The sequence below is a fragment of the Dendrobates tinctorius genome, unplaced genomic scaffold, assembly GCF_039654945.1.
Source record: "Dendrobates tinctorius isolate UK_male_01 unplaced genomic scaffold, ASM3965494v1 ptg000276l, whole genome shotgun sequence".
NCBI classification, from domain to species: domain Eukaryota; kingdom Metazoa; phylum Chordata; class Amphibia; order Anura; family Dendrobatidae; genus Dendrobates; species Dendrobates tinctorius.
Genome location: NW_027361943.1, coordinates 2,867,200 through 2,893,293, shown reverse-complemented (window position 1 = coordinate 2,893,293; position 26,094 = coordinate 2,867,200). Strand labels below are relative to the sequence as shown.

The following is a 26,094-nucleotide window of genomic DNA, read 5'->3' as shown; positions in this document are numbered from 1 at the left end:
CAGATGAAACATTGAGGATCAGTAGAGCTGGATATTCTGGACAGAATGTGCAACAGCAGAGCTTCACATGCTATACGAGTCTCACTGCAAGAGCAAGCTATGCGTGTAGAAAGCACCTTGGAACAGCAGAGTCGTATAGATAGGCAGGTTCCTTGATGTAGCAGATTCAAGTGTATGGACAGAATACAGGAACATCAGAGTTGTATTAACAAACAAGTACTTTTATGCAGCTGAGCAGAGTGTGTAGAAAGAACCTTGAAGCAACACAGTTGTGTAGTCAGACAATTACTCCAATGCAACAAAGTCAAGCATGTGGACAGCAACTTGAAACAGCTGAGAAGGCACACTGGCACCTAAATGTAGTAGAGCTGAGTGTGTGGAAAGCACTTTGGAATAACAGATCTGAGGCCGCAGATAAGAACCTTGATGTAGCAGAGACAAATGTGCAGACAGTGCAGAGCTGAGTTAGTCTTATGACTAAGCTAGATTGCAGACATGTGGAAGTAGCATGACCTGAATACTCAGTTAGTGTGCAGGCACCTGGTCTGATCTTAAAAGGCCTAGAATGATAACATGAGTGTGCACCATGCTAATCCAACATATACTAGAGCAGAGGGAGCTGGAGGTAGGGGAAGGAATACACGAACTGTAGCTGGAACCAAGACAAGTAGGTAGAAAGTTCTAGTCCTTCAATATACCAATCTTTATATTGTAGAGAATATGAGCTGTGGGATACACTATTAGTCCGCATAGTTGAGGTTCTAGACCCAACAGCAGAAGTATGACAGTATGTAAACCAAGCATTGGCCTTTATACCGATAAATCTAAATGTTTCCGGATTCAGATGTCATAATGGTTATTATATATGTTGTTTATCCCTAGATTTCTTCTGGAGGTGGTATTTCAACTGAGAAGATGCCCAGTGCGCTGACCTTTGTAGTAGTGGGTGATGATGAGTCAATCTTTGCTGTTGGTAAGTGCTGCCATAGTTCCAACAGTCGGAATTTTGACATGTGCAGGCTGACATTACTGACCTCATTTATGGAAGATCAGTACAGGTATAAGCATTGGCCATAGCAATTAACCAAGGTTCTGTTATATTCGAAAATACCTAAAAAAAAGTTACCTGCAACACCTCAATTTAGGGTCTACACATACCTAAGGCCCTATATATCTCTCTAACAAGTGTCTTTGAAAAACACTTTTTCACTACGGTATTTCCCAACCTGAGATAATATTCTATGCATATCTATTTTACTAGGATTCGGCAAACAAGTGCAGGTATTCAGAGCTGATTCTAACACATTAAGGAGATTGCTAGATTCTTGTCTAGAACATGAAGATCTGGTGAAAACTGCTGCCATCCACAGTGAGAAGAATCTTATATTAACAGGATCACAAGATGAAACCATACGAGTTAGTAAGACAGAACTTTATGTATTCCATTATCATAATCTATGCTGTAAATGGTCTGGACTGTATTATGGGGCTGAGGATGCTAATGACACTTTACAGATAAAAGTCCAAAGTTTTGCTTTATTCATTCCAAAAGAGCATAACATTTTATGCAGATGCTTTTAGAGAAAGCGACAGGGATAATAAAGTAACTTGTAATGTTGGATCCTGCTAACCATAAAACACAAACATCACAGCATTTATGGGTCAGATGTCACATACCATTTCTATTTGGCTATTGGAGCTCTGACCCTGTCTGTGATAATTGCAAGCCCAAGTAACAAACTTAGTAACTCCCTGAGTGGGTTGAGGTCTATATACAGTTGTGCTCAAAAGTTTACATACCCCGGCAGAATTTTTGCTTTCTTGGCCTTTTTTTCAGAGAATATGAATAATAACACCAAAACTTTTTCTCCACTCATGGTTAGTGGTTAGGTGAAGCCATTTATTGTCATACTACTGTTTTCTCTTTTTAAATCATAATGACAACCGAAAACATCCAAGTGACCCAGATCAAAAGTTCACATACCCTAGTGATTTTGACCCAATAACATGCGCAGAAGTTGACAAAAATGGGTTTGAATGGCTACTAAAGGTAACATATTCACCTGTGACCTGTTTGCTTGTAATCAGTGTTTGTGAAGCGATGGCCGGGGGACCACCACAATGCAGGGAGACTACAGTACGCAAGATGAGGTGCAAACAACAAAGGGTTAATTTATTTACAGGCAAGGAATGCAGTGGTAGGAAAGTGTAAACAGGGGTATGCAATGACATAAAACAATTTACAAAAGTGATTGCTATGCGGGGCTTAGGTCAAAGGAGGCTGAAATACCCAGGGCCCCTGCGGAGTCCCTCCAACTAGGGAAAACCCTGTCTGACCCTCAACCCAGGGTTTTTGCTAATGGTGCAAATGCCTGAGCCTCCAACCTTTCCTTATCTCCTGCTCAGCCCTAAGCTTAACCCTCCACCCTCCACCCAGTGAGTTGTCAAACCACCAAAGCCCACACAGTAATGACAGACAGGGAGAACTTAAACCACACCGCGCCGCAAACACACAGGACAATACTGTAATGTGAACAGGGCAAAACAAAACACAAATATAGGAAGGCGAAAAGGTAACAACGGATCATACGCCACCAGATACGAATTTCTCTCTCCAACACCTCCTCTCCAGACCGGAACCACTTGGCATAAAACACAAGCTATAATCGGCGATGCCCACAGGCCAGCACGACTATTTAAAGACCGTGGGCGTGACCAAACATCCCCCCTGATTTCCAGCTAGATTAACCCCCGATAACCTGAGTAAAATCAAGCCGGCGCCACTGAGGCTATAGTGGACGGAGATGGAACTACCGCTGCCTGCCGGACGCCGTGGTGTGAATAGCGTCCAACATGACAGTACCCCGTCTTCTACGAGGGACCCCAGGGCCCTCAAGACTCATAGGACCCGGCTTGTCCGGATGACGGCGGTGAAACGAACTGACCAGCCGATCCGCATGTATGTCCGAGGCTGGTACCCAAGACCTCTCCTCCAGACCATACCCCCGCCAGTGTACCAAATACTGAAGAGAACGGCGCAGTACTCGAGAGTCCACCACCTTGGAGACTTCAAACTCTAAATCGCCATCCACCATGACTGGAGGTGGCATCGGCGTCGTGTCCACAGAGCCTACCATCTTTTTCAATAAAGCCCTGTGAAACACGTTGTGTATCTTGTATACCGCAGGAAGTTCCAACCGATAAGCAACCAGGTTAATGATGGCAGCAATCTTAAAAGGGCCAATAAACCTTGGACCCAATTTCAATGATGGAATTTTGAGTTTTATGTTATTAGTAGCTAACCACACCCAATCACCCACACACAGGTCCGGACCTGGCACGCGTCTAGCATCAGCCACACATTTGTACCTTGCACTCATGCTCAGCAATCGCTGTTTCACACTCCTCCAGACCGATGATAGTTGAACTCCTAACCGGTCCTCCTCCGGGACGCCCCTAGAGCCCCTCTGACGCAAGGTACAAAATTGAGGATGGTGCCCATAAACACAAAAGAACGGAGACTCTCCCGATGATTCTTGGCAGTGATTATTTAATGCGAACTCGGCTAAGGGAAGGAACGTTGACCACTCCTCTTGGTTGTCAGACACAAAACATCGCAAATACTGCTCCAGATTTTGGTTCTTGCGCTCAGATTGCCCATTTGACTGCGGATGAAACGCCGACGAATGAGACAACTTGATCCCCAATCGGGAGCAAAAAGCTTTCCAAAACTTCGCCACAAACTGGGTCCCCCTATCAGACACTATGTCCGACGGAACTCCGTGTAGTCTGACCACCTCCTGCACAAAGACCTGAGCTAACGTCTTCACGTTGGGCAAGGAAGGCAACGACACAAAATGCGCCATCTTCAAAAATCGATCAACCACCACCAGGATGACCGTGTTCCCCGCCGAGGCAGGCAAGTCCGTGATAAAGTCCATGGAGATTTCTGTCCATGGCCTACTAGGTACCCCCAGAGGCTGTAGAGTGCCAGCAGGATGGGTTCTGGGCGACTTGGCCCTGGCGCACGTGATGCAAGCTGTCACGTACGAGACCACGTCCTGCCGGATTTTTGGCCACCAGAAGCGGTGCGATACCAGCTCCAAGGTGCCCCTAACCCCTAGATGACCGGCCAGGACAGAGTCGTGGTGTTCCCCCAACACTTTAAGATGAAGATGAAGGGGGACGAATGACTTATTAGCGGGAAGTCCTGGTGGTACCTCCTCCTGGGCCTCGGCAATCTCCGCCTCTACCTCAGTCGTGAGAGCCGAAACCACTACATCTTCCTGGAGGATGGGTACTGGATCTTCCCGAGGTTCTCCCCCCGGAAAACACCTGGACAAGGCATCCGCCTGGGTGTTTTTAGCCCCAGGACGGTAAGTCACCAGAAAGTTAAAACGTGTAAAAAACAATGCCCAGCGAGCCTGCCTGGGAGACAGACGCTTGGCCGACTCCAGATAGAGCAGGTTTTTATGGTCGGTGATGACTGTGACCTGGTGGGCCGCCCCCTCTAGGAAGTGTCGCCATTCCTCAAAAGTCAATTTGATGGCCAACAACTCCCTGTTGCTGATGTCGTAATTCCGCTCGGCAGGCGACAGCTTCTTGGAGAAGTAGGCGCATGGACGCATATTGCTCAAGGACGAGCCCTGTGACAGTACAGCCCCCACTCCCACCTCAGACGCATCGACCTCCACCGTAAAAGGTTTACATACGTCCGGTTGCACCAGAATGGGGGCTGAAGCAAAACGGTTTTTCAGAAGCTCAAATGCACGCACCGCATCCTCAGACCAGATAGCGAGATTGGTACCTTTTTTCGTCATGTCCGTGAGCGGTTTGGCTATAGTAGAAAAATTCTTAATAAACTTCCTATAATAGTTGGCAAACCCAAGGAACTGCTGGAGCGCTTTTAGATCGGCCGTTCCCATCGCAGCACCGCTTGCACCTTCGCGGCGTCCATTTTAAACCCTGCGGCGGACACAATATATCCCAAAAAAGGCAAGTCCTGAACAAAAAATACGCATTTTTCAAGCTTAGCATAGAGCTTATTCTCACGGAAAAACTGAAACACCTGCCTGACATGCTCTAAATGAGTGTCCCGGTCGCTCGAATAAATGAGGATATCATCCAGGTACACAATCACAAATTTCCCCAGCACATGAGCGAATACATCATTTATGAAATGTTGGAAAACAGCAGGCGCGGTTGTCAACCCAAATGGCATAACTAGGCTTTCAAAATTACCCTCAGGGGTATTAAACGCCGTCTTCCACTCATCCCCCTGACGGACCCTTATGAGGTTATATGCCCCCCTGAGGTCAAGTTTGGAAAACCACTTCGCACCAGCCACCTGGTTGAACAAATCAGGGATCAGAGGCATCGGGTAGGGATCACGGACCGTAATCTGGTTTAACTCCCGGAAATCCAGACACGGGCGTAACCCCCCATCTTTTTTCGTAATGAAGAAAACCCCCGCTGCTACAGGTGAGGATGAAGGCCGGATGTGCCCTTTACTTAGACTCTCCGCGATGTAGTCTTTAAGAGCTTGTCTCTCCGGACCCGAAATACTAAACATCCTCGCCTTTGGCAATTTGGCCCCGGGTTTTAACCTAATCTCACAGTCATAGGCTCGATTTGGAGGTAGTTCTGAGCAACCCCTCTCAGAGAATACGTCCGCAAAATCCAGCAATGCCTCCGGAAGGCTGGACGGCTGGACTTCACGGCGGACACACATGTGGCCAAGCAATTTTCCTGGCAGAAACCACTCCACTGGACTATGTCCTGGGTTCTCCAGTCAATCACCGGGTTGTGCTTGGACAACCATGGGAAACCCAGGACCATTTGTGCTGGGAGATTGAGTACCCTACATGTAACCCACTCAGAATGTAGGACCCCAATGTGGAGTTTAACCTCAGCTACAAACTCAGTAATCTCCCCCTGTGGGAGGGGAGTGGCATTAATGGTAACCACGCGAATAGGATGAGGGAGTTTTTCGATCTTAAAACCTGCCGTGCGTGCAAACTCCTCATCCATGAGATTGGTGGTGGAACCGCTATCCACAAACACTGATATGGGTAGCTCTCTGCCCGCAATAATAACCCTGACAGGGAGCATACATTGAGATACCATCATGGAGGATATGCATACGCTCAGTTGGGCCTCCTCCATACCCTCTGAGCTTACCAGTTTTCCGCCGGTGCGACTTTCTTTGGTAGCACAGGACAAGCATTTACATAATGATCTCTTTTACCACAGTAAAAACATGCTCCATGCTTCCTGAAACCAGGAACGCGACGCTGCACATGTGATACCCCAGCGATTTGCATAGGTTCCGTGGGCTCACCTGCCACAACCACACTTGCACCCCTGCTTTCCCCCAGGGGCAGCGTCTCCTGCGCCCCTTGACGCAAACAGCGATCAATACGAATAACTAAACTCATGGCAGACTCTAACGATGCAGGAGTCTCATACATCAGGAGGGCCTGTTTAACTCTTTCTGAAACCCCATGAATAAACTGACTCCGCAGCGCTGGGTCGTTCCACTGTGTGTCTACTGCCCAACGGCGAAATTCTGAACAATAGTCTTCCGCCATACGTTCCCCCTGACGGAGGGCGCGGATTTTAGATTCCGGCAGAGCCAATCTGTCGGGATCATCATAAATGAGCCCAAGTGCTGAAAAAACATTCTCAACCGAATGAAACGTAGCAGAGTCGGCTGGTAAGGAAAACGCCCATGCTTGAGGGTCCCCACTCAGTAATGATAACACCAGACCCACCCGGTGAGCCTCATTACCTGAGGAGACGGGCGCATGCGAAAGTATAACTTGCAGGCCTCCCGAAAGATGACAAATTTGCTGCGTTCCCCAGAAAATCGTTCAGGCAGCGGAATCTTTGGCTCTGCACCTGCACCAGCAGAAGCCGCTTGCACATTAGCTACAACCAGGCCCTGCTGCTGAACTGCCCCCTTCAACTCGGTGACCTGTAATGACAGCGCCGCCAACTGGCGGTTTATGGAAGTCATGGAATCCATGGACTACCAAAATGTTGAGGCCGATTATAATGTTAAGCGGGGCTTAGGTCAAAGAAGGCTGAAATACCCGGGGCCCCTGCAGAGTCCCTCCAACTAGGGAAACCCTGTCTGACCCTCAACCCAGGGTTTTTGCTAATGGTGCAAATACCTGAGCCTCCAACCTTTCCTTATCTCCTGCTCAGCCCTAAGCTGAACCCTCCACCCTCCACCCAGTGAGTCGTCAAACCACCAAAGCCCACACAGTAATGACAGACAGGGAGAACTTAAACCGCACCGCGCCGCTTACACACAGGACTATACAGTAATGTGAACAGGGCAAAACAAAACACAAATATAGGAAGGCGAAAAGGTAACAACGGATCATACGCCACCAGATACGAATTTCTCTCTCCAACACCTCCTCTCCAGACCGGAACCACTTGGCATAAAACACAAGCTATAATTGGCGACGCCCACAAGCCAGCACGACTATTTAAAGACCGTGGGCGTGACCAAACATCCCCCCTGATTTCCAGCTAGATTAACCGCTGTGAGAATCATGTGGGAATAGTGGATGAGGGCAGGTATATCTCGCCCAGATTCCTTTCCTATGTGGCCTAGTCTGGTCAGTATCGCACCTGCTTGCTAATGAATAATGGGAGGTGGATATAAAAGGATGCCAGGTGGTTGTGTGAGTGTCTCAGCCTGGGAACACAGAGAGCCTGTCTGTGTGAGAGACACATGTGAGTGAAAGCAGTGCCCACTGCAACTGTGGTTTGGCTGGACGGGAGAAGCCCGCCAGTTGGTAGTTAGGTTGTCCATTGTTTAGTTAGTGCCGGACAGGCAAGGATTTGTTTTATGTTTTATTTCCTTTTGCATTGCTTTCACCATTAATAAACCTGACCCAGGGTCAGTTACACCCGAATCCCAGCTCTGCGCCTGAGTTTCATGCTGAACGCACGTGACCTTTGACCCCAGCAAAGCCGATCCCGGAGTGTTTTATCACATTGTGGTGGAGAATGCGGGCATCACGTTGCAAGCATGAGCATGGAGGACGTGGTGAAAGCGCTGGTACAGTCCACCGCCATCCAGCAAGAAGCTAATCGGGTGATGATGGCCCAGCTGAAGGAGTTGGTGGACATGACAGTTACCGATCGTTCGCTTATCCAGCAGGTGGCGCAGCGCTTGGCAAGCTTACCTGAGCTTAACCTGATAGCCGAGTCGAGAGTGATTCACGTGAGTCGGTACTGGCAGAAGATGACGACCGAAGATGACGTCGAGGCATACCTGACCACGTTTGAACGGACGGTGGTGCGAGAAAAATGGCCGAAGGCACGATGGGCCTGCCTGATTGCCCCGTTTCTTTCCGGTGAGGCCCAAAAGGCTTATTATGACTTAGAGCCTGAAGCCGTGCAGGACTTTGACAAATTGAAAGCCGAGATCTTGGCCCGGCTGGGAGTGACGACCGCTGTCCGTGCACAGAGAGTGCATCAATGAACTTATCAGCCGGATAAACCACCGCGGTCACAGATGTTCGACCTGATCCACGTGACGAAGAAGTGGCTACAACCCGAGGTGCTGACAGCGCCAGAGATAATCCAGAGAGTCGTCATGGACAAGTACCTGAGAGCTCTGCCGCCAGCCCTGAGGAAGTGGGTAAGCCATGGAAATCCTACGACGGCAGATCAACTGGTGGATCTGGTTGAACGTTACTCCGTGGCGGAAGGACTCCGAGTTGACGCTACCCCACCTCGTTCTTCATCATCTCCACGTGGAACCGGTAAGACTGTTCCAGGGAGTAGGGGAGAAAGAAAAATCCCTAAGACAGTGGGGGAGGAAAACGGGACTGCCTGCACTGCGAGGCCGAGAGTAACGAACTATGGTCTAAGTAAGGGGCCCGTTAGGTGTTTCTGCTGCCAAGAGATGGGACATATTGCTGCGAACTGTCCGGTCACTACTGAACCCATGCAGTGCGACCTCACAGACTCTAAAAACCGCATGTCTATGGTTGCATGGGTAGTGAGTGTGAATGCCGGTCAAAAGGATGTGGAAAAACACTTGTGTGATTTAACTGTTGATGGCAAAAAGGCGGTGGCATTGTTAGACTCAGGAAGTGTGGTGACTCTGGTGAAGGCCAGTCTGGTGTCAGCCCCGACTGGACCATCAGACAAATTTTCTGTAACGTGTGTGCATGGAGACACCTGTTCGTACCTCACCACGGTCATATGCATTACTACTTCCTATGGGTCTGTGCAACATAAAGTGGGACTCGTCCCGGCGTTTTTGCATGATGTTATCCTGGGCCGGGATTTTCCCCACTTCTGGCAATTGTGGGAGAATCAGTTGATACCCCAGGGTAATAGTGTACATGATTCTTCTCCCAGGGCGCGTGTGGGTCCCGAACCCCTGGAAGAGGTCTCCCCGGAAGACTCTGGGGAAGAGTCTGCGGGAAATGACCTGCAGTTCCCGTTTTCAGTCATGGCGGGTGATACGGAGGAGACCGGGGAAGAGGAGGAGGCCGACAGCCGTCCACCTCCCCGTTTGCCGGATTTAGAAGTTCAGAAAGATGACTTCCAAAGCGAGCAAATAAAGGATCCTACCCTTTCTCAGGCTAGGACAAATGTAAAAGTGATAAATGGGGTACCCGTAGAACCTGGCTCTAGGCTGGCATATCCTTACATGGTTCTGGAGAATGATTTACTCTATCAGATAGAGAAAAAGGGGGAAGATACGGTGCAACTATTAGTCGTGCCAAAACCCTACCGGCGGCAGGTGCTGGACCTGGCCCACGGACATGTGATGGGAGGTCACCTGGGAGTCCAGAAAACCACCAAAAGGATATTACACTGTTTTGTTTGGCCAGGCATGCATCACGATATTCGAGTATATTGTGAGTCTTGTCCTGACTGCCAAGCCTCTGCACCTAAGCCCCGGTTCTGTAGCCCTTTGGTACCCCTACCTATTATTGAAGTCCCGTTTGAGAGGATTGGGATGGATTTAGTTGGGCCCCTTCCATGGTCTGCACGTGGACACCAACATATCCTGGTCATCTTGGATTATGCCACTCGTTACCCGGAGGCCATCCCTTTGCGTAACACGGCCACCAAGACGATTGCCAAGGAACTGGTGCATGTGTTTAGTCGGGTCGGTATACCAAAACAGATACTCACCGACCAGGGGACCCCCTTTATGTCCAGGGTAATGAAGGAGCTCTGCCGATTGTTACAAATCGAACCGTTACGCACATCCGTGTATCACCCTCAAACAGACGGGTTGGTCGAACGGTTCAATAAAACTCTGAAGCAGATGCTGAGAAAGGTGATAGACAAGGATGGGAAGAACTGGGACTATTTACTCCGTATTTGCTTTTTGCCATCAGGGAAGTACCCCAGTCTTCCACGGGATTCTCGCCTTTCGAGTTATTGTACGCCCGACGTCCTCGCGGACTGTTAGACGTTGCAAAAGAAACCTGGGAGGGTCAGGTCACTCCGTTTAAAACAGTGATAGATCACGTCACACAAATGCAGGACCGTATTGCGGCTGTTATGCCTATCGTCAAAGAACACATGATACAGGCTCAAGGAGCCCAAAAAAGAATCTATGATAGGGGCGCCAAGATCCGTACGTTTGCACCCGGAGATAGGGTGTTGATCCTGGTCCCCACGGTGGACAGTAAGTTCCTGGCAAAGTGGCAGGGCCCCTTTGAGATCAAGGAAAGAGTTGGTGAAGTAAACTACAAAGTATACCAGGCAGGTAAACGGAAACCTGAACAGATTTATCATGTAAATCTGATAAAGCCCTGGAAGGATCGGTCTGCCCTGTAATCGGAGCTGGCCCGTCCTGTCTGCTCGCATACCGTACCGGAGGTACGGGTTGCAGAGACTCTCTCGGAGCGGCGAAAGACAGAGGTCAGGCAGTTTCTACTTCACAACCAAAAGTTTTTCTCAGAAAAACCCGGGCAGACTATGCTAATGAAACATGACATCGTAACGGAACCTGGTGTCACAGTTCACGTAAAGCCCTACCGAATCCCGGAAGCGCGCCGTGAAGCCGTTTCCCGAGAAGTGAAGGCAATGTTAGAGTTAGGAGTCATTGAGGAATCGCACAGTGCGTGGTCCAGCCCGATTGTGCTAATTCCTAAACCGGACGGCACCATCCGGTTCTGCAATGACTTCAGGAAACTGAATGCGGTCTCAAAATTTGATGCCTATCCTATGCCCTGGGTCGACGAGTTAATAGATCGGCTAGGAAAAGCCCGGTATATTACGACCCTAGATCTAACAAAGGGGTATTGGCAGATCCCTCTGGCTGAGGCTGCCAGAGAAAAGACAGCATTTGCTACGCCGGAAGGTTTATTTCAGTATGTGTATATGCCGTTTGGACTGCACGGGGCACCGGCGACCTTCCAGAGACTGATGGATCGAGTCCTGAGGCCACATAGGCGGTACGCTTTGGCCTATTTGGATGACATTGTCATTTACAGCTTGGACTGGGGAACTTATCTCCAGAAAGTAAAAGCTGTGATTGACGACCTGTGGGAGGCAGGTCTAACCGCGAACCCCAAGAAATGTCACATCGGGCTAGAAGAAGTCCGGTATTTGGGGTATGTAATTGGGAGGGGTGTTGTTAAACCCCAGGTTGATAAGATTCAGGCGGTTCAGGACTGGCCACAACCTGTCAACAAGAAGCAGGTGCAAGCCTTCCTGGGGATCGCCGGCTATTATCGCCGGTTCATACCCAATTTTGCAGCCATCGCTACCCCCCTGACGGATCTTACAAAAGGGAAAGACTCCGTCATGATTAAATGGAGTTTAGCGGCTGAAGAAGCCTTCCATAGCCTAAAACGGGCACTTTGCTCTCAGCCCGTACTGGTGACTCTGGACTTCCGCAGCGAGTTTGTGGTACAAACGGATGCCTCTGATACCAGTATCGGGGCCGTACTCTCACAAGTGATGGACGGAGTGGAACACCCAGTCCTCTATCTCAGCAGGAAGCTGAATAAATGCGAGCAAAGGTATGCAGTCGTAGAAAAAGAGTGGTGCCTTGCCATTAAGTGGGCTCTAGAGGCCCTCAAATATTACCTGGTGGGCCGAAAGTTCAGGCTGATCACTGACCATGCCCCTCTCAAGTGGATGCACTTGAACAAGGAACGGAATAGCCGGGTGACCCGGTGGTTCCTTGCCCTGCAGGCCTACACTTTTATGGTGGAGCACCGCCCAGAGGTACAGATGGGAAATGCAGATGCCCTGTCCCGAGTGCACTGTTTGGCGGGTATCATTGCTCGACCGGAGTGGTCTGAGCAGAGGGGGGGATATGTGAGAATCACGTGGGTATAGTGGATGAGGGCAGGTATATCTCGCCCAGATTCCTTTCCTATGTGGCCTAGTCTGGTCAGTATCGCACCTGCTTGCTAATGAATAATGGGAGGCGCATATAAAAGGATGCCAGGTGGTTGTGTGAGTGTCTCAACCTGGGAACACAGAGAGCCTGTCTGTGTGAGAGACACATGTGAGTGAAAGCAGTGCCCACTGCAACTGTGGTTTGGCTGGACGGGAGAAGCCCGCCAGTTGGTAGTTAGGTTGTCCATTGTTTAGTTAGTGCCGGACAGGCAAGGATTTGTTTTATGTTTTATTTCCTTTTGCATTGCTTTCACCATTAATAAACCTGACCCAGGGTCAGTTACACCCGAATCCCAGCTTTGCGCCTGAGTTTCATGCTGAACGCACGTGACCTTTGACCCCAGCAAAGCCGATCCCGGAGTGTTGTATCACACCCCCGATAACCTGAGTAAAATCCAGCCGGCGCCACTGAGGCTATAGTGGACGGAGATGGAACTACCGCTGCCTGCCGGACGCCGTGGTGTGAATAGCGTCCGACATGACAGTGATATTCTCTAGCTGGGCCGTACAAATGGCACGGTGCACCAACTATTACAGATCAGTGTATTCTTTCAAAAGGCAAAACAATACAATAAAGTACAGTTATGCTGCTGCTCAACTGTAGCTTATCTGGCCGCTGCTACTCCGGCCGCATGGCTACCGTGCTCTGTCTATTGCAGCCTATCCTAAGCCCTAAACATGTGCACACACAGGGTTAACACTCACGGTGAAGTTGGTGTCTCAGTTCCTTCCTGGGGACCCCCTGCAGTTCTCTGCAAGATGATGCGACTTCCTCCCTGGAAGCTCTGTGCAACCTGGTCTTGTCCTTGTGTGAAGATTCCAAGCCTGCTCCTAGAAATGGTGAATTCTCTCCTCTGAATTTCTTCTTTGTATATCTTTATGGCTCCTCGCAGCAACACGGGAAAGACACCTTCGTTATCCCCAGAAGAGTATACAAAATCCACCACAAGTTCAGTCAGTTACAAGCTGCATGTTTTTCTCCTCACAGCTTACAGCACACCAGCTTCCTGCAGACTCCCAGTTCAGAACACTCACTGGAAAAACAGCCCCTCCCCTCTTCATAGCTGGAGGAGCAAACCAAAACCAGTCTTATGGCAGGGAGAGCCAAATGTCCCATTGCTCTAGCCAAGGGGGTTCTGTCTCTGAAAATGGCAGTTTGTCTCTACTGTCCATAGCAATGCCACCCCCTTACATGTGTGTACATAAAAGCTGAGTGAGTTGCTTAGGTCCAGACAGACTCTTGCATCTTTCATCCAGCCACTGACGTTTCTGGGTTGTGAGTCATGGGGAAAGCAAAAGAATTGTCAACAGATCTACAGGAAAAGGTAGTTGAACTGTATATGTGGCACCCTTGAAGGTCCAGTCGCCACAGTACTGCACCTCAGCCAGAGGTGTGGTACTCGGTTCTCAGGTAAGGAGGGGGCTAATACCCTGAACCCAGACACTTGCATCCAACACCAGACCTCTCCAGGCCAGGGAGGGACTGGGCAGAGGGTGTGGGTGGAGAAAGCAGCAGGGGAAGAGCTGAAGGAAGTGACAGTGAGAGAGGGAGTCAGTTAGTGCTGGGAACTGGAGCAGTGAGGAGCTCGTCCCTAGACTGGACTAGAGAAGAAAGAAGTGAACAGAAGGGGTCCTAGGGGCATGGGAAGTGTGTAATCCACCCGTGGTGCCCGAATCCACGCTGACTTTAGTCAGGTGGAGGGAACAGGTCTCAGTAGGGGACTAGTGCAGAAACTAAGGACTCAGCTAGCAAACCGGAGGTTGTAGTATCTGCATGTGCTACAGCCAACTCCATGCACATTCGCGGAAAAGGCAGCCAGATAGGATCATACAGACCGAGTATGTAAACTTTTGATCAGGGTCATATGGATGTTTTGGGTTGTCATTATGATTTAAGAAGAGAAAACACAGTAGTTTGACAATAAATGGTGTCACTGAACCACTAACCATGAGTAGGGAAAAAGGTTTGGTGTTATCATTCATATTCTCTGAAAAGAAAGCAAAAATTCTGCCGGCGTATGTAAACTTTTGAGCACAACTGTAGAAAGCCTGTTATAGGGAATGGTACGTCTCCATTCTCCTACATTCCAACCTTTCCATCTTTCTTTAAAAATAAATCTGAGTCCATACACATTGTAAAATAGATGGAAAGTAGAATTGTAAAATGATCTTTTATTTTCGTTACTTTTAGATCTGGAGCCTGTCTAAGAGAGGTACTCTGATCGACTGTTTTTATGGGATGGGAGTACCAGTCACTGGCCTGGCCTTGAATGGAAAAACACTGGTCTCTTCTTCCAACCAAGCCTACTACCTCAAGCTGTGGAATCTGGAATATGATGAAAAGCACAAGACACTGCCCCCTTTTCAGGACCGTAGTGGTTGTGTCACTCTATCAAATTCAGGGGAAAGAGTATATTTTCCTAAAACTGGTGACAAGCACAAAATTGTTGTCTGGGATGCAGTTCAAGGTAAAATGTGGCAGCAGTGCCAGATGCAACTTATGCATCAGTTAAGATCTTTGTAGTAGTGTCACTTATACTGTATAGACAAAAGTATCTATTACACCTATAGGAGATTTTATGACACCCCATTAGAATAGCATAGGCATTAGTATGGAGTTGGTTACACTTTTGGAGCTAAAAGAGTTTACACTTTTCTGGGAATATTTTCCACTAGATTCTAGAGTGTTTATCACTAAAAAGTCTTAACATAAGTTTATACCCATAAATGGGAAAAACACTTCTAATGGCATAGAATATATCACAATAAAACTAGGTATAGCGTAGCTAATAAGAAATGAAAATTAAAATTGTATAAAATTTAGAATTTTTATTGAAAGGCCTACACAATAAAAGCTACAAAATCAGGAAAAAAAGGTGCTGAAATAGGAGACACGGACACAATCATCAGCTTTAGCAAATACAGGTAAATGCTACAAAATTCATATAGCAGAGCAACAATACAGTGTGGTTTAATTTATAGCTCAGGATCATTTCAAGCACATAATATGGACTTATTTGTTAGATTTTATAACAGCTATTTTAGTGAAATATTCCTAGCAGCAAATCCTCCCAACTCTGCTTATAGAGTAGATGCTGAATGGAATATTTTCAGTATATGAAATTCAGTTATGTGCCAGAAGATGATAAAATGAGTAAATTCATACATTCCAAGATATGCCCAATGCCTTAAAGTCAGTTTGGAAATATAAAGTGCAATACATACGGTAAATGATAAAGACAGAATTATTATTCAAATTACACATAATCATTCTATCACAAAGCCTTCCCAAAACTGTTCCCACAAACTTGAAAGCATACAACTGTCCAAAATGTCTTGTTATGCTGGATAGGGATGAGCCAGCGCTAAAACACTTGGATTACTTGAGCCAAGCAATTACTCATGCGCGGATGCTTATTTCGAGTAACGAGCATAATGGTTGTCAATGGTAACTCCTAGCACTTTTCCATCAGCCCCTACAAGGAGGTCTGGGAGGCAGTGAAAATGTTGAAATGGATAGAAAACATGCTGAATGGAAGGAGAACAGCATGGGGAGACCCCTGGAAGCATTTCTGACTCACAGACTGCTGCTGAGAACAAGGGTGTCACACTTTTACTTCACTTTAACCCCTTTCTGACATATGACGTGCTATCCCATCCAGGTACCCTGGGCCTTAATGCCCATGGACGGGATAGTACATCATCACGATCAGCCGCGCTCACGGGGGGAGCACGGCTGATCGCAGCCTGGTGTCGGCTGACACCCAGCACTAAGGCTAGTTTCACACTAGCATTTTTCTGCGCTGCGTTTGGTGCGCACATCAAACGCATGACAAAAACGCATACAAACGCTTGTAAACGCTGCGTTTTTTGTCTCATTATCGTGCGCGGTAAGGCAAAAAACGCAGCGTTTGTATGCGTTTTCCAGCGTTTTCCATGCGTATGCGTTTTTTATGCGCATGGTGTCATAATCACAGGAGGAAAATTCTAGAAAAATTCTTGCATCAGACACCACCAATGGGACAGCAGTGGGCTTGTGTTATGGAAATTCTTTATATAGACCCAGTTTACAGCTGAATTCTTCACATTTCCTTGGATTTTCTCTTGACAACATGGATCTGCGCTGGAAGACTTTTTACTTCAACTTGGATCTGGACATCAGGATGGCTCAGGCTTATGCAGTTGCTTGCCATCAACAAAGGGAGAGAGCGAGACAGCGAAGACGGCAGCGGCGGCGTTTGTGGATACATCCGATTGTTGAACTCCAGGAGAGCCGTGGAGCGTACCACACCCTCTACAGCGAGCTCCAGGCAAACCCGGATAAATTTACTGATTACACACGGATGTCCCAACAAAGCTTCATGTATTTGCTAGGTTGTGTCCAAGATGCCATCCGGAGAAAGGACACACATCTCCGTCGTGCGATTCCTCCTGAGGAACGGCTCGAGGTCACCTTCCGTACGTAGTATTTAAAAAACAATGCCTGCCTAATTTTATTTGTTCTCTCAGATGTACTATGAATTATTGTTCTTCCATGTACTTAACCAAAGGCTGCAGCCTTATTTTTATGCCATGTAGGCTAAATATTTATTTTTATGCCTTTTTTTTGTTTCTAATTTTATTTTTTGGTGTTGTAAAAATTCCAGATACACAAATATTAATTTTTGTTGTTTCTCAGATTCCTGGCTACTGGAGAGACCCTCTCTTCACTGCACTTCCAGTACCGGCTTGGAATCTCCACCTTGTTGGGAATAGTTGCGGACACCTGCCGGGCTTTGTGGGACGTTCTCTGTCCCGAATTTCTGCCCCTCCCCACCGTGGAAAAGTGGATTGAAAATGCAGAAAGATTCTGGACAGTCTGCAATTTCCCCAACTGTTTGGGTGCGGTGGATGGGAAACACATCCGGATTATAAAACCAAAAAGAACTGGATCAGAGTACTATAATTACAAAAAGTACTTCTCTACAGTACTCATAGCCATTTCTGATGCAGACTGTAAGTTTGTTGCAGTGGACATTGGTGCATTTGGGCGTGGGAATGACTCCCAGGCTTTTAAGAACTCGGACATGGGCCGGAGGCTGTATGGCAACCAGTTCAATTTCCCCATGCCACGTCCTCCCAACACCGAAGGTACACCACAGACCTTTGTAATGGTTGGGGATGAGGCATTCCAGATGTGCCAAAACATACTCAAGCCCTACTCCAGCAGGGACTTGGACCACAACAAAAGAGTTTTTAATTACGGGCTGGCCAGGGCAAGAAAAACTGTAGAGAGTGCCTTTGGTATACTTTTCTCTAGATGGCGCATTTTAACCACAGCCATTAATCTGAAACTGGACAAAGTGGATGAGGTGGTGAAGGCCTGTGTGGTTCTACACAATTTTGTTATGGTTAGAGAGCACCTGAATTTTGAACTTGATGATGCCGCTCCTAACCCCTTGCCAGAATTTAATCAGCACCCTCTCAGGTCATCCGTTGAAGTTGGCCAAATGAGGGACCAATTTGCGGCCTACTTCAACTCAGATCTAGGACGAGTGGCCTGGCAAGACCAAATGGTGTAACAAAGTTTACTTTTGTATGTATGTTAATAAATAAAATTTGTTGATACCTGTACCGAGTGCACTCTGTCTTTTTACACTTCAATATAATAATCAACTGGCCAGGTGTACGATTGAATTCATGATGCTGTGTTTTGTGCATCCTCTATCATTCATCTTTGCAGCATATATAATGGTATTTAACTATTTCCAGCAACTTCACTGAATTGTGCATGTGTCCAACCTCTATCATTCATCTTTGCAGCATATATAATGGTATATAGTTATTTCAAGTCACCCTGCTTGTCCTCTTATGCTATTGAGGTCAAGTAACTTTTCAAAGCGGTTTATGATCCATGTAGGCCTGGACACTTGTTTATCTGCTAAATACATTTATTGTGTCCTGCTGTCCTAACTTAGTTTGATTGATTGCTAACGAGTAAGGAGAGAAGAAAAAAAAAAGGAAGAACTTAGAAGTGGCCTTCTATAAATTCAGAGCTAGCCTGGAGAAGGTATTTATGCAGGGGTGGCATTTATGTACATGTAATCAAAGTACATGTATCAAAGTACGCTGGCAGTTATAACATGGCAGTTAGACAGGGCAGGAGACAGGTAAGACAAATAAATAAATCTCTTCCCTGTACATTTGGGCAACCCCAAATATTTACCATATGCATTTGTCTAATTTATATCCTGGCCGCTGCATTTACACACATCCACCGCCCTGGTATTAACTCTCTACACTCCGTCCATATTGGTCCCTCACTCCTTTCCTCTCCTATGTATAGCACTCACGCTCTTTTCACATTGCTACACAGCACAGATCTATTCAGTCCCACCATTCAACATCAGAGACGCTCTCACAAATCACTTAACTATCTGCTCACTCTTTCTATCCTCCTTCTCCTAGTCGCAGGAGACATTGCTCCCAACCCTGGTCCCCCATGTTATAGAAATTCAAACCCCCCAACTGCTACACTTAGAAACCCCTCTAATCTTATTAATATTCCCTGCATGCCATCTGTCTCTCTTAATTGTGCAATTTGAAATTCTCGCTCAGTGTGTAGCAAACTCTCCTTCACTCATGACTTTTTCCTTTCTAATTCTCTTAACCTCCTGGCTCTTACTGAAACCTGGATCCAGCAGTCAGACACTACCGCTGCTGCTGCTCTTTCATACGGGGGACTACACTTCTCTCATACCCCAAGATCATACAATAGAGCAGGTGGAGGCGTTGGTCTGCTCCTATAATCAAAATGTACCTTTCAGGTTATCCCTCAAGTATCCTCACTTGTCTTTCCTTCTTTTGAGGTCCATGCCGTCAGACTCTACACCCCCTTCTCCATGCGAGTGGCGGTGGTATATCATCCTCCTGGCCCCTCCCATCAGTTCCTGGATCATTTTGCCACTTGGCTTCCACATTTTCTCTCCTGTGACATCCCTACCCTCATCATGGGCGATTTCAACATCCCCATTACTCTTCCCCTCTCCCCATCTGCTACTCACCTTTTATCTCTAACCTCCTCATTTGGCCTTTTGCAGCTTACTAATTCTCCAACGCATGAAGACGGAAACTCCTTCGACTTGGTCTTCTCTCGACTTTGTGCAGTGGATGATTTTGCAAACTCCCCTCTCCCGCTCTCTGACCACAACCTTCTTTCATTCTCTATCAAGAACTGCCAGGCTGCTCAGGTCACCCCCACTATCCATATTTATAGAAACATACAGGCCATTAACACCCAGAAACTTATGAAGAACTTGCAGTCTTCATTGGCCCCTATCCCCTCCCTTTCATGTCCTGATTCTGCTTTGAAGCACTACAATGAAACACTTCAAAGTGCCCTAGATGAATTTGCTCCTCCTATGCATAGAACACCACAACACAGATGGCGACAACTCTGGCACACCCTGCAAACACGTTTCCTGCAGCGGTGCTCCAGGTGTGCCGAACGTCTGTGGAGAAAATCCAACCTACCCGAAGATTTCATCCATTATAAGTTTATGCTTCGAACATACAACACTGCCCTTCACCTCTCAAAACAAACCTATTTCAACACCCTCATCACTTCACTGTCCAATAACCCTAAACGTCTCTTTGACACTTTTCATTCTCTACTCAACCCAAGAGTACAGGTCCCAACCACAGAGCTTCGAGCTAACGATCTGGCCAATTACTTCAAAGAAAAAAGTGACCAGATCCGACCGGAAATTATCTCCCAATCACCTCATACCATGCACTGTCCTCCCTCCCCCACTGCATCTAGCTCACTCTCTGATTTTGAACCAGTCACAGAAGAAGAAGTAAGCAGGCTCCTTGCATCTTCTCGCCCAACCACTTGCACCAGTGACCCATTTCCGTCACATCTACTCCAGCCCCTTTCCCCTGCTGTCACCCCTCACTTAACTAAAATATTTAACCTCTCTCTCTCTTCTTGCATCTTTCCTTCCTCATTTAAGCATGCCATCATACATCCACTACTTAAAAAACCATCCCTCGACCAAAACTGTGCCGCTAACTATAGACCTGTTTCTAATCTTCCCTTCATCTCTAAACTCCTGGAACGCCTGGTCCACTCCCGTCTTATCTGCTATCTCTCAGAAAACTCTCTTCTCGACCCTCTCCTATCCGGTTTCCGCTCTTTACACTCTACTGAAACTGCCCTCACTAAAGTCTCTAATGATCTACTAACAGCTAAATCTAATGGTCATTACTCCATGCTAATTTTCTTTGATCTCTCTGCAGCATTCGACACTGTGGATCATCAGCTCCTCCTCACTATGCTCCCAATTATACGCTTCTTCTCCTGACATCACGACAGCCTTTCTAGAAAACACCGGCAATTGTCTAAACGCTGTGTCTAACATCATGTCCTCACTATATTTGAAACTGAACCTGTCAAAGACTGAACTCCTTGTGTTTCCTCCCGCTACTAATGTACCTATACCCGACATTGCCATTTCCGTGTGTGGTTCTACTATTACTCCCCAGCAACATGCCCGCTGTCTTGGGGTCATACTTGACTCCGAGCTTTCCTTTGTCCCCCACATCCGATCACTGGCTCGCTCTTGTTATCTGCACCTCAAAAACATTTCTGGAATTCAACCTTTTCTTACTTTTGACTCTGCAAAAACTCTGACTGTTTCTCTTATTCATTCTCGTCTCGACTATTGTAACTCTCTTCTAATCGGTCTCCCTCTTACCAAACTCTCCCCCCTCCAATCTGTCTTGAATGCTGCTGCCAGGATCATATTCCTCGCCAATCGTTACACCGATGCCTCTACCTTGTGCCAGTCATTACACTGGCTACCCGTCCACTCCAGAATCCAGTACAAACTTATTACCCTCACTCACAAAGCTCTTCATGGCCCAGCACCACCCTACATCTCCTCCCTTGTTTCAGTATACCATCCTAGCCGCGCCCTCCGTTCTGCTGATGACCTGAGGTTAGCATCCTCAATAATCAGAACCTCCCACTCCCGTCTCCAAGACTTTACACGTGCTGCGCCAATTCTTTGGAATGCACTTCCCAGGTCAATACGATTAGTCCCCAATCCCCACAATTTTAAGCGTGCCCTGAAAACTCATTTATTCATACTGGCCTACCGCCTCAACACATTAACCTAATCTATCCCTATGTGGCACAGCCAAAAGTTTTTACCATAACCAGGTTCCCCACATCATGTTCCCACATGCTTTATGCATCCATTAGCACTCTGTATCTGTACTGTTACACACTTAACATTATGGTTGGTCCATACAATCAGGGCAACTGTTACCACCCACCTTTCGTGTCTCCCCTTTTTTGCTCATAGACTGTAAGCTTGCGAGCAGGGCCCTCATTCCTCTTGGTATCTGTTATGATCTATGTGATTATTGTTATGCTGTAATGTATATTGTCTGTACAAGTCCCCTCTGAAATGTAAAGTGCTGCGGAATATGTCGGCGCTATAGAAATAAAATTTATTAATATTATTATTATTATCCTTCATTTAATACTACTCAAGACCAGATGACTATACAGATGACTATACATACAACTTGTATGTTCTTTATTATCTTTACACTTTGAGTTCAGTGTGATGCGATGGTGGAGATAATACTACTAATATTTGTGTCACCTGTCATGATGTTACAATTATTCATTTTGGAATGCAGGAGCATCCCTAGCTATTTATGATACCTAAAAACACTGACTATCCGTGTTAGTTGTATTAGCATCACTGTAGCCAGTTTAGAACGCAAGACTGTAGACATAATAAAGTTGATACAACTTCTACAATACCCAGGCCTAGTGTCATGCTGAAGTGAGGACGGCAAAACTAACGCATCCACACTTCAGACGCTTATCACACATTGTCACACATTGTCCGGAGAATACACATAAGAGGTTAACTGCAGCAGCGCTACAGACTGAGTTATATATATGTGAAGAAGAAAAAGAAGAAATATGCAGCACTCACCGATGTAGCTGAAAAACTGTGTGTCTTTATGTCACATAATTTCCATCAAATGTGTGGACATGCAGGATGTAGAGGAGTGCTAGGGGTGGGAGGTGCCAGACAATGGCCGTTTCGCGATTACTCGTTTCTACGGGTCCAGGTAGCCGTAAAAGAGTGAGTAATCGCGAAACGGCCGTTGCATATTTCTTCTTTTTTTTCTTCACATTGAAATATTCATGTTTTTTCATGCAAGCACCTCCATTTTTTGACTGAATTATATGCCGCAATACTTCAGATAAATAGCTCCGTCTGGTAATGTGGTGATTTGTGTGCCCTAGTATGCCGTTCATCTGTTTGCTCTTTGCTGAGTTATATATATGCAGACTGAAGCGACGCTGCTGGTTAGAACTCATGTGTATTCACCTGTGATACAAGGCCAGGGTATTGTACATATGTCGGGTATTTTCCACATCATCTACTCAGTTTATCCATACACACCGGCTTGGCTAGGAATGCAGGTGGCCGTGCTGTGGTATGCAGCAGAAGTCGGTACTGTGGTGAAGCGAGTCAGTGGTGGCCCAGGTGGGAATGACACCACTGACTGCTGCACGTACTGATTCTGCTGCATAGCCTGTAAGTAAGCAGTGTTGCAGGCGTGTAACACATTCAGCTGTTGCTTAGGACTAAGGTGTTCCGCCATGCCCTGTTCAATTTTACTAAAAAAATGGTGCGCTGGTCTATTGAGGTCGGCCTCCAGCCATTCAAGGCGCTGGTCGGAAGAGTGGAAGAGGTGTTCCATGTGGTTAAAGCCACGTTCCATTAGTGAAAAACCACTTTCCACTCTTTCGGACAGCGTCTTGAGGCTGGCATGAAAGGCTTCGCTCAAGTGCATAAACTCGGGCATGACATTCCTGTCTGAGGCCCTCTGCCGCTGGTGGGTAGTGCCCGCATAACCAGTGGCAGAGACCTGTGACAGGGGAACACCTGATTGACCAGCTTCCTGGTCACCTGGTCTGTGTTGCTGACCTGCAACTTGCTTCCTAGCTGTCGGATGGCTGGGACGGGTCCGAGGTCGATCGATGAAGAACCGCTCCAGGGACAGGTTGCAGGGTGCTGCTCCAGGTGCTGTGGAAACAAAAGTTAAAAATTAGTATCATGCATTTACAAGAAGGATCATCTGTGGAAGATAAAATCACCAATTATGTTCAATGAAAACACAAAAAAAAAATGAAATTATACTTACACTCTGGTGGCAAGAACCGGTTGTAGGAATTCCAAAGAACGACGATATCGGTACTTGGTTCTGCTCCTTGCCGATGAGCCACTGCGAACCTGCCCCTCAGCACGAACATCAGTGTTGAAGCGGTCCTTAATCGAGCGCCAACGTGTGCGGACTTTGTTCACTGTTGAAAAAAATAATAAAATAAACATTATACAATGCACAGCTGGCAACATCTTGTATAATCATGCACACCTGATTTCCCTTGTCAAACAGTCAATGCGGCATCAATAAAAAAATCAATACATTTACTGCTGAACCTGAGGACACTTGTGTGTTTACTGCAAGAATATATCTTGCAGTAAACTCACAAGTATCATCAGGTGCAAGAGATAAAGCATGAACAATACAACATTACAATTCACAATGCATTGACTGTTGAACCTGAGGACACTTGTGTGTTCACTGCAAGAACATATCTTGCCGTAAACACACATGTATCATCAGGTGCAAGAGATAAAGCATGAACAATACAACATTGCAATTCACAATGCATTGACTGTTGAACCTGAGGACACTTGTGTGTTCACTGCAAGAATATATCTTGCAGTACACACAAATATCATCAGGTGCAAGAGATAAAGCATGAAGAATACAGCATTAAAAATCACAATGCCTTGACTGCTGAACCTGAGGACACTTGTGCGTTCACTGCAAGAATATATCTTGCAGTAAACACACAAGTATCATCAGGTGCAAGAGATAAAGCATGAACAATACAACATTACAATTCACACTGCATTCAATCTTGTTCCTGAGGACACTGTTATGGTCCCTGATAAAATCTATCTATCAGGAAACAAAACAGTATCCTCAGGACAAAGACTCAACGCGGCATCACACAACAGGGAAATACTTACTAAACGCCTTCTTTAAAGTTGCAGAGGCACTGTCCCAGCACTCCATCAACGCAGCGGCCACCTTATTCCAGAGCTGCCGGGTCACCACAATGTCCTTGTACTGCTGGTCATGGCTGTCCCACAACGGGACACGCTCCTGGACAAGGATGATCAGTTGTTCGTTGTCAATATACAGGTCTTCATCCCATTGTGGAACCTAGAAAAGAAATACATTTAGAATCGTGGAAATTTTGGAGAATGAAAAACAGGAATAGAAAGCAGAATTTAAAATAAAAGGTAACTTTAAATAATGGATACTTACATTGCGTCTCCACCCCACCAGGACTTGTGTACGCTGCTCCGGCTGTTCCGGCTCACTTGGCTGGTCCGATGCTGAGGTCTGTAAAAAAGAACATAAATATTTACCCATTTCTAGAGGCTGGTATACTTACACAAAGGCAGCAAAATATTCACCTCACGCTCTGCTTCTTCCAATTCTTCCCTGGAAGGACTGTATTGGGATCCAGAAGACATGCTGGAAAAATTAAAAAAAACATTAGTACATAATATATTTTAAAGGACAGGCTCACATAAATTGATTTCAGAATACTCACATTATAGCTGCTGTATTCTCCAAAGTAGTGGATTGTCTCAGGCTGTGTGGTTGTTGTCTTGTCGTCTTTGTCTTGCAGTCTGTCTGGAGAGTAATGATCTGGCACTACAGACCCCTTGTTTTATCTACCCTCCTCCAAAACAATGTTGCTTGTTTAGGGGGTGTATTAAACAAGTGTCTAGACATTGTTTACTCTGAAATTGCATGCGCTCACAAAGAGCTAACATGCGCACTTTACAGCGCACGTCAGTGACACCATAGAACATAATACTATTTTTTTGCACATTGCGTGCGCTGACGCGCGCATGCGATTTTTTAACGACGTTGGGCGGAACAAAAAATGCAACATGTAGTGTCCGACGCATCTGGTTGCACACCGGGAAAATACGCAGCGCACGCAATCGCTGAGGCCCACGTGCTATCGCTGGACACTGCGCCTGCCATTTTAAAGATAGGGGACAATTGCGCGTGCGACCGATAGAGCACAATGCGCTGCATGATAAAACGCAAGTGTGAAACCAGCCTAAGTGCCAGGAGCGATCACGGAACGCTCCCGGCACTTTAACCCCCGGCACACTGCGATCAAACATGATCGCAGTGTTTAGGTGGCATTGGGAAGCATCGCACAGGGAGGGGGCTTCCTGCATGTTTCCCTGAGACCCTCAGAACAATGTGATGTGATCGCGCTGTTCCGATTGCCTCCTTTCTGCAGGAACCCGGATCCAAGATGGCCGCGGGGTCCTTCCGGGTCCTGCAGGAAGGTAGCTTGTCAGTGCCTGCTGAGAGCAGGGCATGTGCTATAGAGGGCATGTTTGGAGTAGAGTAGGAGGTTACGACTAGTTCTCATTTCAATGCCATAACACCCCCCCCCTTGGACGTTCTGTTCAGAATATCTAGAAAACCGTGCAAACTAGTGACAGAAAGTAAATTACTTATTGTCATAATTCTGCAGCCCAGATATGTACTGAGATTATGTGAAAA

General features: G+C 46.8%; 1 protein-coding gene across 1 annotated transcript in view; it reads left to right on the top strand.

Moving 5' to 3' along the window:
- Nucleotides 1-26,094, top strand: part of NWD1 (NACHT and WD repeat domain containing 1) — a 121,634-nt gene that overhangs the window by 82,504 nt on the left and 13,036 nt on the right. The window contains exons 16-18 of the mRNA XM_073559843.1: nucleotides 883-973; nucleotides 1,262-1,416; nucleotides 14,597-14,873. Coding sequence (XP_073415944.1) covers nucleotides 883-973; nucleotides 1,262-1,416; nucleotides 14,597-14,873 — 523 coding nt within the window. The remainder of the gene's footprint in view (nucleotides 1-882; nucleotides 974-1,261; nucleotides 1,417-14,596; nucleotides 14,874-26,094) is intronic.